General features: G+C 41.1%; 1 protein-coding gene across 1 annotated transcript; it reads left to right on the top strand.

Moving 5' to 3' along the window:
* Positions 1-8,779: 8,779 nt before the first annotated feature.
* Positions 8,780-9,442, top strand: LOC150037323 (uncharacterized). The gene is made up of 2 exons (XM_090311963.1): positions 8,780-8,909; positions 9,048-9,442. Exons 1-2 carry the CDS (start codon positions 8,780-8,782, stop codon positions 9,440-9,442), a joined length of 525 nt encoding a protein of 174 aa, XP_090168089.1.
* Positions 9,443-14,322: the final 4,880 nt, after the last annotated feature.

The raw sequence follows: 14,322 nt of genomic DNA, 5'->3' as shown, positions 1-14,322 counted from the left end.
AATAGGGAGGTTCCAATCATCCTTGGACGCCTTTTCTTGGCTACTGGAAAAGTTTTGATTGAAGTGCATAAAGGTGAGCTAACCATGTGCGTGGATAATAAACAGGTGAAATTTAATGTGCTCAACGCATTAAAATTCCCAAACTGTGATGATTTTCAACTAAACAATATTGAATTGACTGAAGAAGAGACTCGAGTATATGAAGTTCTCGCGTTGGAGGGAACTCTGAAGGAATCCGAGCCGCCAAGTCTGAGTGAGCGGTAGACAAAACCAATGCGTCCTTCACTCGAACAACCACCTGAACTCGAATTAAAACAGTTACCCGGACGTTTGAAATACACTTTTCTTGGAACTAATAATACATTGCCTGTTATCATTTTCGCTAATCTCACAAAGCCTAATGAAGATTCACTCTTGCAGATGTTGAAGAAACATAAACGCACAATAAGGTGGACGCTTGCAGATATTCGTGGACTAAGTCCATCCTATTGTATACACAAAATTAGGCTGGAGGAAGGGAAGATGGGGTCAATCGAGCCTCAAAGAAGGCTTAACCCCATTATGAAAGAAGTGGTCAAAAAGGAGATTCTAAAATGGCTGGACGTGGGAGTTATTTATCCGATATCCGACAGCAGTTGGGTTAGTTCAGTTCAATGTGTTCCTAAGAAAGGGGGAACGACCGTGGTAGTAATCAGCAACAATGAACTCATTCCTTCAAGAATAGTCACAGGCTGGCGAATTTGTATGGATTATCAGAAACTCAACACAACAACTAAAAAGGACCACTTTTCTCTTCCTTTCATCGATCAGATTCTTGATAGACTTGCAGGTAAAGAGTTTTATTGTTTTCTCGATGGTTATTCTGGTTACAACTAGATTTTAATAGATCCGGAAGATCAAGAGAAGACCACGTTCACTTGTCCCTTTGGCACTTTCACATTCAGATGCATGCCCTTTGGGCTATGCAACGCACCAGGAACATTTCAACATTGTATGATGGCCATTTTCTCTAACTTCCTGGAGAAGACCGTGGAAGTCTTCATGGATGACATTTCAGTCTTTGGAGACTCATTCCAATCATGCCTGGATAACTTAGAAGCCATCCTCGCTCGGTGCGAGGAAACAAACTTAGTACTGAATTTGAAAAAATGTCACTTCCTGGTGACAGAAGGAATTTTTTTGGGGCATAAAGTATCCAAGGCTGGCTTGGAAGTGGATGGAGCCAAGATTGAAGTAATAGAAAAACTTCCACCACCAGCGAATGTCAAAATGCTAAAAAGTTTTCTAGGACATGCCGGCTTCTATAGACGGTTCGTCAGAAGCTTTTCTCAGATTGCGCGACCTCTGAGCACATTATTAGAGGCAAACCGGCCCCATTTTTTTAACGAAGACTGCACTGACGCGTTCGAAACCTTGAAGTATGCGTTGACAATAGCCCCAGTGTTAATAGCACCAGACTGGACGCAACATTTCATTCTTATGTGTGACGCGAGTAATGTCACAGTAGGAACTATGTTAGCCCAGAAGAGGGGAAACTTGATACATCTCATCTCCTACGAGTCCAAAACATTAAACGACTATCAAGAACACTATACAACTACTGAAAAAGAGATGTTGGCTGTAGTATTCAGTATTGAAAAATTTCGTTGTTATTTAGTTGGTGCATCGCCACCATATACACCGATCACTCAGCCATCATGTTCCTGATGAGCAAGAAGGACTCAAAGTAGAGACTGATAAGATGAGTTCTACTACAACAAGAATTTGACATTGACATCCAAGACAAAAAGGGAACAGAAAATCAGGTGGCTGACCACCTGTCTAAGCTTGAAAATCAAGAAATGCAAGTCTAGGAAAACGACATCAAGGATGTATTCCCTGATGAGAGCCTGTTTAGAATTAAAGGCAGAGAACCTTGGTATGATACAGTTAATTACTTGACCACCAAGCAGTTCCCTGAAAACTTAAATTCTCAGCAGCAGAAACGGCTAATCCATGACAGTAAGTTTTATTTCTAGGATGAACCGTTTCTATACAAACAAGGCCCAGACTCTATACTGCGTCGATGTGTCCCAGAGGAGGAGACACAACGCATCCTGGCTGAGTGTCATAATTCTCCTTATGGTGGTCATTTTGGTGGCAAAGGACCATGGCGAAAGTCCTTCAATGCGGTTACTTTTGGCCCACCCTTTTTAAGGACGCACGAGAGTTTGTTCAACATTGTAACCCTTGCCAACGCACAGGGAATATTCCTTCAAGGAACGTAATGCCCTTGAATAATATTCTTGAAGTGGAGTTGTTTAATGTCTGGGGCATAGATTTTATGGGCCCGTTCCCTCTGTCTTGTGGTTAGCAATATATCCTGTTGGCTATAGACTATGTATCTAAGTGGGTAGAGGCAGTAGCCTGTGCCACAAATGACGCGTCTACTGTATCTAAATTTCTTATCAGGAATATTTTCACATGCTATGGAACGCCGAGAGCTCTGATAAGCGATGAAGGTACGAATTTTATCCATCGCATTGTTTCAAAATTACTTGCAAAATATAATGTCAGGCATAAGATTGCTACCGCCTACCACCTTCAGACAAACGGTCAGGCAGAAATTTCAAATCGAGAAATCAAATCAATTGTGGAAAAAGTCGTCAGCTCAATGCGGAAAGATTGGGCGCAGAAGCTAGATGAAGCACTTTGGGCCTACAGGAGTGCATACAAAACGCCTATAGTTATGTCTCCTTACTCACTTGTATTTGGTAAAGCATGTCATCTTCCTATAGAGTTGGAGTGTAAGGCATCTTGGGCAGTAAAGAAGTTGAACATGAATCCGGATACGGCGGGCGTTCAACGCAAGCTTCAGCTCAACGAGCTCGAAGAATGGCGAATGAACGCATATGAAAACAACAAGATCTTCAAGGAAAAGACAAAGCGTTGGCACGACCAACGCATCGGCAAGAAGGTACTTGTTGTTTGTTAGAAAGTTTTATTGTTCAACTCATGCTTGCGTCTGTTTCCAGGAAAATTGAAATCTAGATGGTCTGAGCCCTTCATAATTAAAACGATCTTTCCCTACGATACTGTGGAATTAATGCGAGAAAATGGCACTGATGCATTCAAAGTAAATGGCCAAATGGTTAAGCTATACTTTGAAGATGAAGTGGAACGCCAAAAGTCATCTCTTGCGCTACGCGAGACAAGTTGAAGCTCACGTCGAGGCATCTCTACGGTTGTAACGCCACATCTTCCAGGGACACCTCTTTCAACCTTATTCTTTTGCATTCTATATTTTAAGTTTTGTTTTAATTTGTTAGTTTAGTTATTTGAAGGTTTTAAGTTGATTGTTTTGCCTTTACAAAATTTGGAAATTTGATTGTTTTTCCTTTAGAAAAGTTGTGTATAATTAAAAACTAAAACATTGGATGCATTAGACACAAGACTAACGTAGGGGCAGTTGAAGGGACGCGTCTCGAAAACACAAAACACTCGAGTGTTTTGGCTAAACGAGGCGACCCTTCCACTTTGCATTAATTGCAGATGTTAGGTGTCACTTGACGTCAGCCACGATCATCCTCTCCCCCTACCAAAACCTCACTTGAACCAAACTATTTCTTCTTCTCCTTCACTGCGATTACGAACCTCCATTTCTTCAGAAACCCTAGAACCTCTAATCCACCAAACCTCTATTTTCCTCTCTCGCTCAACATCTCCAGTGAACAATGTTGTCCGACTCAGATTCTCAGAACCAAAGCTACAGCCTAGGCAACGATTCGCCGGTAAGTTCCTTCTCCTCCTATTCATTTTCGAGTTCACCACCACCTAGCCCTAGGAAATCAACCTTCATCCCTACCCAATCGAAAGCCTCTTATGGCGGCGCTACCTCTGCTCAACGTCTGGCCGCCTCTACACCTCCTTCCATCTCCATGAAAGCTTTGGCCAAGAGCTCCAAGAAACCTGTAAACCCTCCGGCCAAAACTTTTCTGCCTAGGGCTAAAACCCAAGTCTGCCCCTAAACCAAGGGTAAAGACACCAGCCAAGACTAGGATGCGTCCGTCATCTATGGCCGCGTCCAAACCTTATACCAAGCCAGCCCCACCACCATTTATCCCGAACATAACCTTGATGGGTGCAACGCATCAACCCTTTCCTTTCTATGCCCATACCGCACCATTTCCAGCGGTGCGTCCACCTCCCCCTCTATCCATTAAACCCTTAGCCACAATTTACCCGGTGGAATCAGACACGTCTAACTAGCCATCATCTTCAACCATCCTAATATCCTTTCCGGGGACGCCTCATACCCCTGTGGGCACCCCGCCATTCACTCCACCTATCCCAGCCTCTGACAGTCCTATGTCAGAGCATAACCTTGAAGACTTGGCAGAGTCAGCAAGACGTGATGAAGAGGAAGTATTTAGAGCTATTCTAGCATTGCTCAACCAATAGCAAGAAGAAACTCAAATGATGCGTTCAGATCCACCAAACGCGTCACTTGAGTTGGATGAAACAGAAAGATATGCAGCGATGCTAGAAGAAGAGATGGAAAATGTAAAAGAGATGGAAAATGAAGAAAGGGAAGAGAAGAAGAAAGTAAAGAAAGGAGAGTTGGCCCCGACGCGTCACAGCCAAGCCCATCTAATGTAGATGAAGGGCCTATAAAATCAAAGAGAGTATCAAGGAAGAGAAGGTTGATACTGGAGGAAGAAGAAGAAGAAGAAGAAGTTACACCCAGACCTGAGGGTGCAATGTGTGAAAAAAAGCACAACGCATTGGAAAATGAATTGGAAGAATATGCACCCGTGAGACAAGGGCGAAGGAAAACCAATCTCCAAAAGAAGTTGGAGAATGAGTTAAGAGAGTTAGCTAAAGAGGCAAGAGAACACGCGACAAGGAAACACGAGGTAACGGAGGCGTTACCTAAAAGAACCACAGGAAGGAAGTGTCAGTTTAGTGACATATTAGTAGAGAAAGGCTTCTTCCCTAAACGCCACCCATTGTCAGACTATATCACGGAAACTATCAACACACTAGGGTGGAATCAATTCTGCGTTAGGCATGATCGCATCTGGCCAAACCTTGTCCGCGCGTTCTACAACAGCGAATTCGACATGGAAAAGAACACCGCCTTCGTGGAAAGGGTGTTACTCTGATTCTCAGTAGACAAGATAAATGAAATGTTCAACTTGAATAGTAATCCTGACGCAGAAGGAAACCGCATATTAGAGAAACCAACGATTGGTCAATTGGAAGATGCGTTGAAGACAGTGGCCAAACCTGGAAGTAAGTGGCAGACATCAAGGAATGGATCAAAGATGCTTGCTTCCAGGAATCTGAACCCAAACACTAACATGTGGTATTATTTAATCAAACGCAACATCATGCCTACAACGCATGATGAAACGTTATCCAGAGAACGCGTCCTGGCCACTTACTGCATAATGCAATGCATCCCGTTTGATATTGGGAGGATTATACGATACCAGATCAAAGCCATCAAGAACAAGCCTCGAGGGCAACTATATTTTCCGTGGCTGATCTGCGTGTTATACGAACCCGGGGGCATTCCTCTGGGATGAATATGAAGAAGTCGATGGTCTGATAGACATAAAGGCAGTAAGGCATCTCCTTCGAGGATCACAGCATCAACCAGCCTTACCTGCCAAAGAAGTGGCACGTAGACCTCGACCTACAAAATGCACCCCCAAGAAAAGACGCGTCATGGTAGTTTAACATAGCGATGAAGCTTCAGAGAATGAAGAATGTGAAGCTAAGCTAGAAGCTTTGGTTGAAGAAGTGCCGCCTGCACTTGAACTTTTCCATGACTCACCAATAGCCCAGCCAGAAGGGAGTTCTGAGCAGACGCATCAAGAACCCGTATTCATAGATCATGACCTCCCTCACTCCATTCCTTCGCCCCAACAAAGTCCAATCCAAAATGTTGTACTGCCTCCAGTGATCTTTGAGCCAACTGGGTTAGGGTCCAGTAACACAGTAGCATTTGAAGACTCAGTTGGACGAAAAGAACCAGTACCCCAATGCAGCATAAACTTGGAGGAGTTGAAAACATTCATCAGTGATCAACTCCGACCGTTGGCCGCATCAATTAAAGATCTTCAACAACAAAACCAGGTATTAAGGGATTACTTGAGACAACAGACAAGACGCATGCAAGACCAATTTGTCTACACAATGCAGTATATCAATCAGGTCTTGGTGGGTATGTTTGCCTTGCCTCCGTTACCAGCCCATCTCAGAAATCCCTTGCGCTTCATGGACGAGAACCCCGAAGAAGAACGCTGAGATGATGCGCCAGCACAGTAGATCCTTGGGTGTTGGGTTAAAATTATTTTGTAATTTTGGTTTAATTGTCCTTTTGCATCTGTTTGCTGTATTTATGCAATCTATGTTAAAATATGAAAAATGAATGAGAAGTTATTATCACTTTGATCCTTGCATTTGTCCTTAGCATACTTTATTTTTGTTCTTTGATTGTTTTCTAAGTCTTGTGCTTAACCTCACCTCAATGATATCAACTATATGAACTCATAAGCATAAGATAGGCGTTAGGAAAATAGACAAGGCTTGAACTTCTCTTAAAAAGATTAAGTTTAATTTCTAACGCATGGAAGCTTGAAGTCTTACACTCCTTTCAATTTATCAAAGCCTTTTAAAACTTTGTTTCCCTTTTAGCAATGAGGATATAGCTCATCTCCAAATTTGGGGATGAAGGAAATTCGAGCGTAGACACATCAATGTATACATCATAAAGAAAAAGGGAAACAAAATAAGAAGAATTTTGAACGTACCTCCTCTGTCATTACTTCAAAAGAAAGAAATTTCAAATGACATGAGCTTAATTGGAACAGGCACTTAGCCATAGTTAGATAAAAGGGAAACAAAATAAGGAGAATTTAGCCATGACACCCGTGGGGTTAAGCCAAAACGAATTTAAGTATCCTTGACCAACGCATCCCATAAAATTCCTCTATCTAGTCTGAAGAAAAAAAAACTATACTTTGAAAAAGGAATGAATATTAGATATGAGTTTAGTTGTAAATGGTTCTCACCCGTAGTTGGATGCTAGCATGACACCCGTGGGGTCAAGCTGAAACGAAAGTGGGATACCTAGAGCGACCAGAGCTAGAGGGGAAGGATCCGATGCAGCTAAGTAGAAAGGGGTAGTTGAATGACCCCAACAGCAACAACAACAGCAGCAACAGCAGGGTAGAGTATACGCTATGACACACCAGGAAGTGGAAGAGGCTCCAAATGTCGTAACTAGTACAATAACTTTATGTAATCAATCCGCTTATGCATTATTTTATCCTGGTGCTACGCAGTCATTCATATCTAGCATGTGTGCATTGCATATAGATAAAGTGCCTGAGTGTATGAATGGGGATTTTTTATCTCTACGCCTATATGAGATACTTTAGTGGTACATGAGTATTACAGGAATTGTGAAGTAATTCTTGGAAATCAGAGTTTATGGGTTGACTTGATTCCATTAGAATTACTAGAGTTTGATGTTATCCTAGGTATGGATTTCCTAAGTAAACACTATGCCACTATGGATTGTTTTAGGAGAGAAATAGTGTTTAGAAAACCAGGTGAAAAAGAGATAACCCTAGTAGGAAGTAAAAGAATACTTCCAGGAAGTTTAATATCAGTAGTGAAGGTTAGGAAGCTGTTGAGTAAGGGATGTGAAGCTTATTTGGCCTATATAGCAGTTTCACAGGATAAAAAGCTGAGACCTGAGGATGTACCTGTGGTATAAGAATTCTTAGATATGTTCCCTGAAGAGTTACCAGGCTTATCACCTGACAGGGAAATAAAGTTTACTATTAAGTTAGTTCCAGGTACAACACCTATATCCCAGGCACCATATAGGATGGCACCAATGGAACTGAAGGAGTTAAAAGTTCAGTTACAAGAACTTGTGGATAAGGGGTACATTAGACCCAGTGTGTCGCCTTGGGGAGTGCCAGTCTTTTTTGTTAAGAAGAAAGATAGTACTCTTAAATTATGCATAGATTATAGACAGTTGAATAAGGTGACCATTAAGAATAAGTATCCATTGCCTTGTATAGATGATCTCTTCGATCAGTTAAAGAGAGCCACGGTGTTCTCTAAGATAGATTTAAGATCAGGTTATCACCAGTTGAAGGTGAAAGACACAGATGTTCCAAAGACTGCATTCAGAACTAGATATGGACATCATGAGTTCCTAGTAATGTCGTTTGGATTGACAATTGCTCCTGCAGTATTTATGGACTTGATGAATAGGATATTTTATCTTGATAGTTTTCATAGACGATATACTAGTATATTCTATTAGTGCAGAGAAGCACAAAGAACATCTGAGGATGGTGTTGCAGATGCTAAAGGAAAAGAAATTATTTGCCAAATTTAGTAAGTGTGATTTTTGGTTAAACCAAGTCGTATTCCTTGGGCATATAGTTTCAGCTGACAGAGTTAGCATAGATTCCCAAAAGATAGAAGCAATAGTCAACTGGGAACGACCCCTGAATGTAACAGAAGTACGCAGCTTTCTGGGTTTAGCAGGTTATTATAGGAGATTCGTCGAGGGCTTTTCTAAGATAGCTCTGCCATTGACAAACCTGACCAGAAAAGATGCGAAGTTCGAGTGGTCGCCAGAATGCAACACTGTTTTTAGGTGTTGAAAAAGAAGTTAGTGTCAGCACCAGTATTAACTTTATCTACACCAGGTAAAGAGTTTGAGGTCTATTGTGATGCATCCCTACAAGGGTTAGGATGTGTGCTGATGCAGAAGGGAAAGGTAGCAGCTTATGCTTCTCGACAATTAAAGAAGCATGAAAGTAACTACCCTACATACGACTTAGAGTTAGCAGCAGTTGTGTTGGCTCTAAAGTTGTGGAGACATTACCTGTTTGGTGAATGTTGTCATATATTCACCGATCATAAAAGTCTGAAGTATATATTTGATTAGAAGAAGCTGAACTTGAGACAGAGAAGATGGCTCGAGTTGATCAAAGATTATGACTGTACAATTGATTATCACCCAATTAAAGAAAATGTGGTAGTTGATGCTCTAAGTCGAAAAACCAGATCAACTAAAGCTAATATCAATTCAGTGAAGGGTACACTGATTCATGAGTTCTATAATGTTGGGGTGGCATTATCAGTTAGTCAGACAGGAGGTTTACTAGCTTCATTTCAGGTATGTCCTACTCTCGTAGAAGATATTCTACGTGAACAGTTAAAGGATTCCGATCTTCAGAAGTTAGCTGAAGAAGTAGGTAAAGGAGTGAGGATGGACTACCAATTACGAGCGAACAAAGTGATATTAAAAGAGGGTAGGGTATGCGTACCTAAGAACTTAGCACTTAAACAAGCTATTCTAGAAGAGGCACACAGTTCGACCCATGCTATTCATCGGGCAGTACGAGGATGTACAGAACATTAAAGAGATCGTACTGGTGGCCTGGTATAAAAAGAGAAATGGCAGAGTATGTCGACAACTGTCTAATATGTCAACAAGTTAAATCGGACAGACAGAGGCCAGCAGGATTACTTAATCCACTCCCAGTACCAGAGTGGAAATAGGAGCATGTTACAATGGATTTCCTGTTTGGATTACCTAGGACACCAGCGAGCTATGATTGTATATGGGTAATTGTGGATAGATTGACAAAAACAGCTAAGTTTTTACATGTTAAAGTTACTTTTACCCTAGACCAATTAGCTAAGTTGTATGTTGATCGAGTTGTGAGTCAGTTTGGAGCTCCAGTTTCAATTGTTTCAGATCGAGACTCTAGATTTACATCGAAGTTTTGGCCTAGTTTACAGCAAGCTATGGGAACCAAGTTATATTTCAGTACCGCTTTTCATCCACAGATGGATGGTCAGTTTGAGCGGACAATCCAGACATTAGAGGACATGCTGAGAGCGTGTATATTGCAATTCAAAGGCAGTTGGGATACGCATCTATCGTTAATCGAATTTACGTATAACAATAGTTACCATTCGAGTATCGGAATGGCACCGTATGAGGCACTATACGGAAGGCCATGTAAAACTCCGATATGTTGGAATGAAGTTGGTGAAAGAAAATTACTAGGTCCATAACTTGTGCAACAAACATCAGACAGTGTTAAGATTATAAGAGATAATCTTAAGACGGCCCGAGATAGGAAAAAGAGTTATGCCGATAAGCGGAGAAGAGAATTGAAATTTGAAGTTGGTGATAAAGTATTTCTTAAGTTATCTCCGTGGAAAGGAATACTCAGGTTTCGTAGGAAAGGAAAATTAGGCCCGAGGTATATTGGACCTTACGTGATAATAGAAAGAGTTAACCTAATGACGTATAGATTGGATTTACCTCCAGAATTATCTCGTATTCATGACGTGTTTCATGTGGCAATGCTTAGAAAATATGTGTCAGATCCTACCCATGTGTTGCTTGAGCAACCAGTACAGTTGAGAGAAAATTTGTCTTACGAAGAAGAACCAATGAAGATTCTTGACCGAAAGGAATAGGTCTTAAGGAATAAGAAAATCCCATTGGTAAAGGTACTATAGCAAAACCATAGCATGGAAGAAGCAACGTGGGAAGCCAAAGAGAAAATCAGAAACAAGTATCCGCAGTTGTTTAATTGACAGACTTATAGCAAAATTTCGAGGACGAAATTTTCATAAAGGGGAGGTAAATGTGAACCCTGAATCCTAATTTCTCTACTTAAGTATGTTCCCTACTGAGACCAGTTTGGTGAGTAGGTTGAGGTGGAAACTAGTGTGTAATATAGAGAAAAGGGTGGAAAATTAGAAGAAAGGAAGAAATTTATAAGCTTGACTTTTGGGGAAAAACATGGAAAATTTGGCTAAGTATAAAATTATGTGATGGATGCGTTGGAAGGGTTGTGATGGATGTGTTGGTGGTGGTATAAGGCTGAAGGAATGAAAGTTGAAGTGATACGTTGGAAAGTTGGATGGCACAAGGGTAGGCGAGGACGCGGGCAAGGCATGCGCTGGAGGGTGGCATGTGTCAATGCACAGCACCTTGCCAAGTGCCCATACGTCGAGCGACCATGCGGTGATGCGTCCATGCCAAGTGCCCCTATTGAGCGTCCATACGTCGAGCACTCATACCCAACACCCATGCGTCAGTGACCAGCACCTATGCCAAGCACCATGCGTCGATGCCAAACAAGTCTTGCAGTGATGCCTAGCAAGCTATACGTCGAGGACGAGTCCATCCTATGCATTGGTGGTGGCTGGCTCTTGCGATGGTTAAGACTTGCGGTGACTAAGTTGGGTTGCGACGGTGGTGAGTTGGAAACCCAAGTGGAACAAAGGGTTACGATGCATTGATGGCACTATGCGTTGAACATCCAAGGACTTGTGGACGCATATAAAGGATGAGCTCATATGGAGGATGTCATCAAACATGTGTCTTCTTGGGAGGAAACCTTAGAACTTAAACAAATGAGGTGGTTGCATAAGAGGACATGTAAAATTAAGCCCCATGCATTGGCTATGTAGGAGTAGGATACCTTAGATTGTGTTGATTAAACATTGCATTGATAGTGTGAGGAAGAAACACTTGGACATGCAGCCAAGTAGAAGGTGTCGACCTTCGAGAGTGTTTGGACACCTATAAATAAAGCAAATGACTTCTTTTTTAGATCACAATTCAAAAAAACATTAAAAAGATTGGGAAGCTGAGTAAACATTGTGTTGAGAGCAAAATCCATGCGTTGATCATAGAGCTTCAAGGGGGATGCAGTGGACATTGAAGTCTAGAAAACAACATCAACTTGGGACGAAGTGTTCTCCCAGAATACTCGTGCGGTTAGAGTGAATCTAAATCCACCTGAAAAATTTGAAAGTCTAGTTTTCAGGGTAGGGCTTCCAGAAAAAAGGCTCCAAGGGATCGGGCTGGAAACTGAGAAAAAGACAAAGGGGCAGGCTGTCAGGTAAGCTTAGGCCAGTCTTGGAGATTTTCAGATTCCGGCCAAACCACGGGGAGTTCTTAGCTCAAAGTTTAGGTAAGGTTCCTAAGACATTTTCGAATATGTTTGTAGAAGGAAGTAGCTCAAAATAAGGTTTAGAACTATGAGTAATCTGAGTTGTAAATTGAATATGGATTTTAGGGGGTGTATAGGGAGCCTGAGGTAAACAAGGAACTTCTAGAGTGAAAAGTTCCTAAACGATCGAGGTGAGTGACTAAAATATTTGACTAAAATATTTACCATGCTTTAAAGAAATAATATTTTGAAGAAGATTATTCTCTTGCCAGCTAGTTTTACAAAGTAATTTCAAACAAACCATGAGTTATGTTTTAAACGCATGCATGTGTGGAAAGTTTGTTGAAAAGCTATTTATGTGTTAAATACACCCAGCATGTGTTAATATCTTTAAAGCCATGTTTTTATATGTGTTATACTTTACATGCTTTAAAGAGAAAGTCATTTATGACTATTTTTACTTAAAACGCGATACCGAAGGACATTTGAGAAGGTATCCGCCCAACTTGATACTGAAGAACATTTGAGAAGGTATCTGACCAACTTGGTATCGAAGGACATTCGATAAGGTACTTGACCAACTTGATACCGAAGGACATTTGAGAAGGTATCTTAGCAGCTCGATACTGAAGAACAAGTTTTGAGAAGGTATCTGAGAAGAAGTACCTAAGGTATGATGGTACTTAGTATGGCCACGTGCACGTAGGTAGTTGGAGTCAGAGATTGAGCAAAAAGGTTCTCTCTTGACTATTAGTTGGTGTTGGGATTTTTTTTAACCATAGCAGGGTTATTCTCAATTGAGAAATAGTTTTAATGTTTTTCTGATAAAAACAACTTTATATGTTTTATGCTTTGAAAATGTTTATATTGTAGCACAAGGTTACTGTAGAAGTTTATATTTCCGTTTAATCTCTTTATTGAGACTTTTGCATGAGAATCAGTTATCTTTATTAAGTCAGTCATTGGGCTAGCAAGCTCACCCCGTTTTCAAATGTTTTTCTTTCCCCCAGGTAGCGGTCAAATCCTCAGAATATAGCTCTACATCTGCTCTGCCACTAAAAGATAAAGATGTTGTAACCCGTCTGTTTAGGTGGTTTCTATAAATATTGTACACATATTATAGTTGTTCATATAAGGACTAGCATTTTGGGCTTTGGGACTTGTGAATCTAGTGTTGTAATGACTCTAAACATGTTATGCTTCTGAATTAATAAATTTATGGCCTAAAAGGCTTTCCGCTGTATATGAGTTATATCTTGGTATTAGAGTTATTCTGCAAGAGTTATTAGGCAGTAAGTGTCAACAAAAGGGGTTAATAACTGCTGCAGTCACGCCCTTTCCTAGGCTAAGAGGGTGGTTTAGGGCGGGGTTTGACAAGTTACCACATTTATCCTCATAAGCTAAAAAAGAAGAAAAATGAAGAGGTACAGTACCAATGCTTCATGTCTCTGCTTAAGCAATTACATGTTAACATTCCTTTCAGTGAAGCGATTGAGGAAATGCCTGCCTGTGCCAAGTTTCTGAAGGACATGGTAACCAAGAAAAGAGGCGCTGAAAAATTTTCCATGGTGGCATTAACGCAAAGTTCTAAATCTATTATCCTACTGAAGATGAGCGATACTGGGAGCTTCACTGTTCCTTGCTCCATAGGAGGACTCTATATTGGGCAAGCCTTGTGTGACTTGGGGGCCAGCATAAATTTGATACCGCTATCAATCTTTCGACAACTAAATGTGGGATAACTTGTGCCCTCATCCGTGACTCTCCAACTGGCTGACAGGTCTCTGGTTCATCCAGAAGGTAAGGTGAATGACGTGCTGATCACCATTGATAAATTTATTTTGCCAGCTGACTTCATCATCTTAGATTATGAAGCCGATAAAGATGTGCGCATCATTTTGGGGCGACTTTTCCTATCAACGGGTAGTGCTAAAATTGATGTGCACAAGGGAGAGATCACTTTGTGTATCAACGGACAGAAGCTCAAATTTAACCTAATTCGTGTCATGAAATTTTCTGATGAGAAAGACCTACCAGATTTAGAAGATGAAATCAATTTGATTGAAGAAGAAAAGTCTGATGAAGACTATGAAGAAGAGAATGCCAATGCATCCGTAGCGGCCTGCAATGCGATCGTAGCAAAGACAAACAGAGAAGAAGAATCGATCGTAATGCAAGAAGAAGAGCTGAAGGAAGAAAGAAAAATAATGCAACCTTCTTTCGTGGAACCACCAACCCTTGAACTAAAAACCCTACCAACACATTTGAAGTACGCATTTCTAGGGCAAAATGAAAAGCTGCCAGTGATAATTTCTTCTGC

This window comes from Benincasa hispida, chromosome 3 (genome assembly GCF_027475165.1).
Source record: "Benincasa hispida cultivar pf3 chromosome 3, pf3_genome.v1.1, whole genome shotgun sequence".
NCBI classification, from domain to species: Eukaryota; Viridiplantae; Streptophyta; class Magnoliopsida; order Cucurbitales; family Cucurbitaceae; genus Benincasa; species Benincasa hispida.
This window is presented reverse-complemented; position numbering and strand designations above follow the sequence as displayed.

Coding starts and splice junctions, on each gene's coding strand:
- LOC150037323 (XM_090311963.1), top strand. CDS start 8,780: ATGCAGAAGGGAAAGGTAGCAGCTTATGCTTCTCGACAATTAAAGAAG. Junction 8,910..9,047: donor GTGGAGACATTACCTGTTTG/GTGAATGTTGTC, acceptor ACCCAATTAAAG/AAAATGTGGTAGTTGATGCT.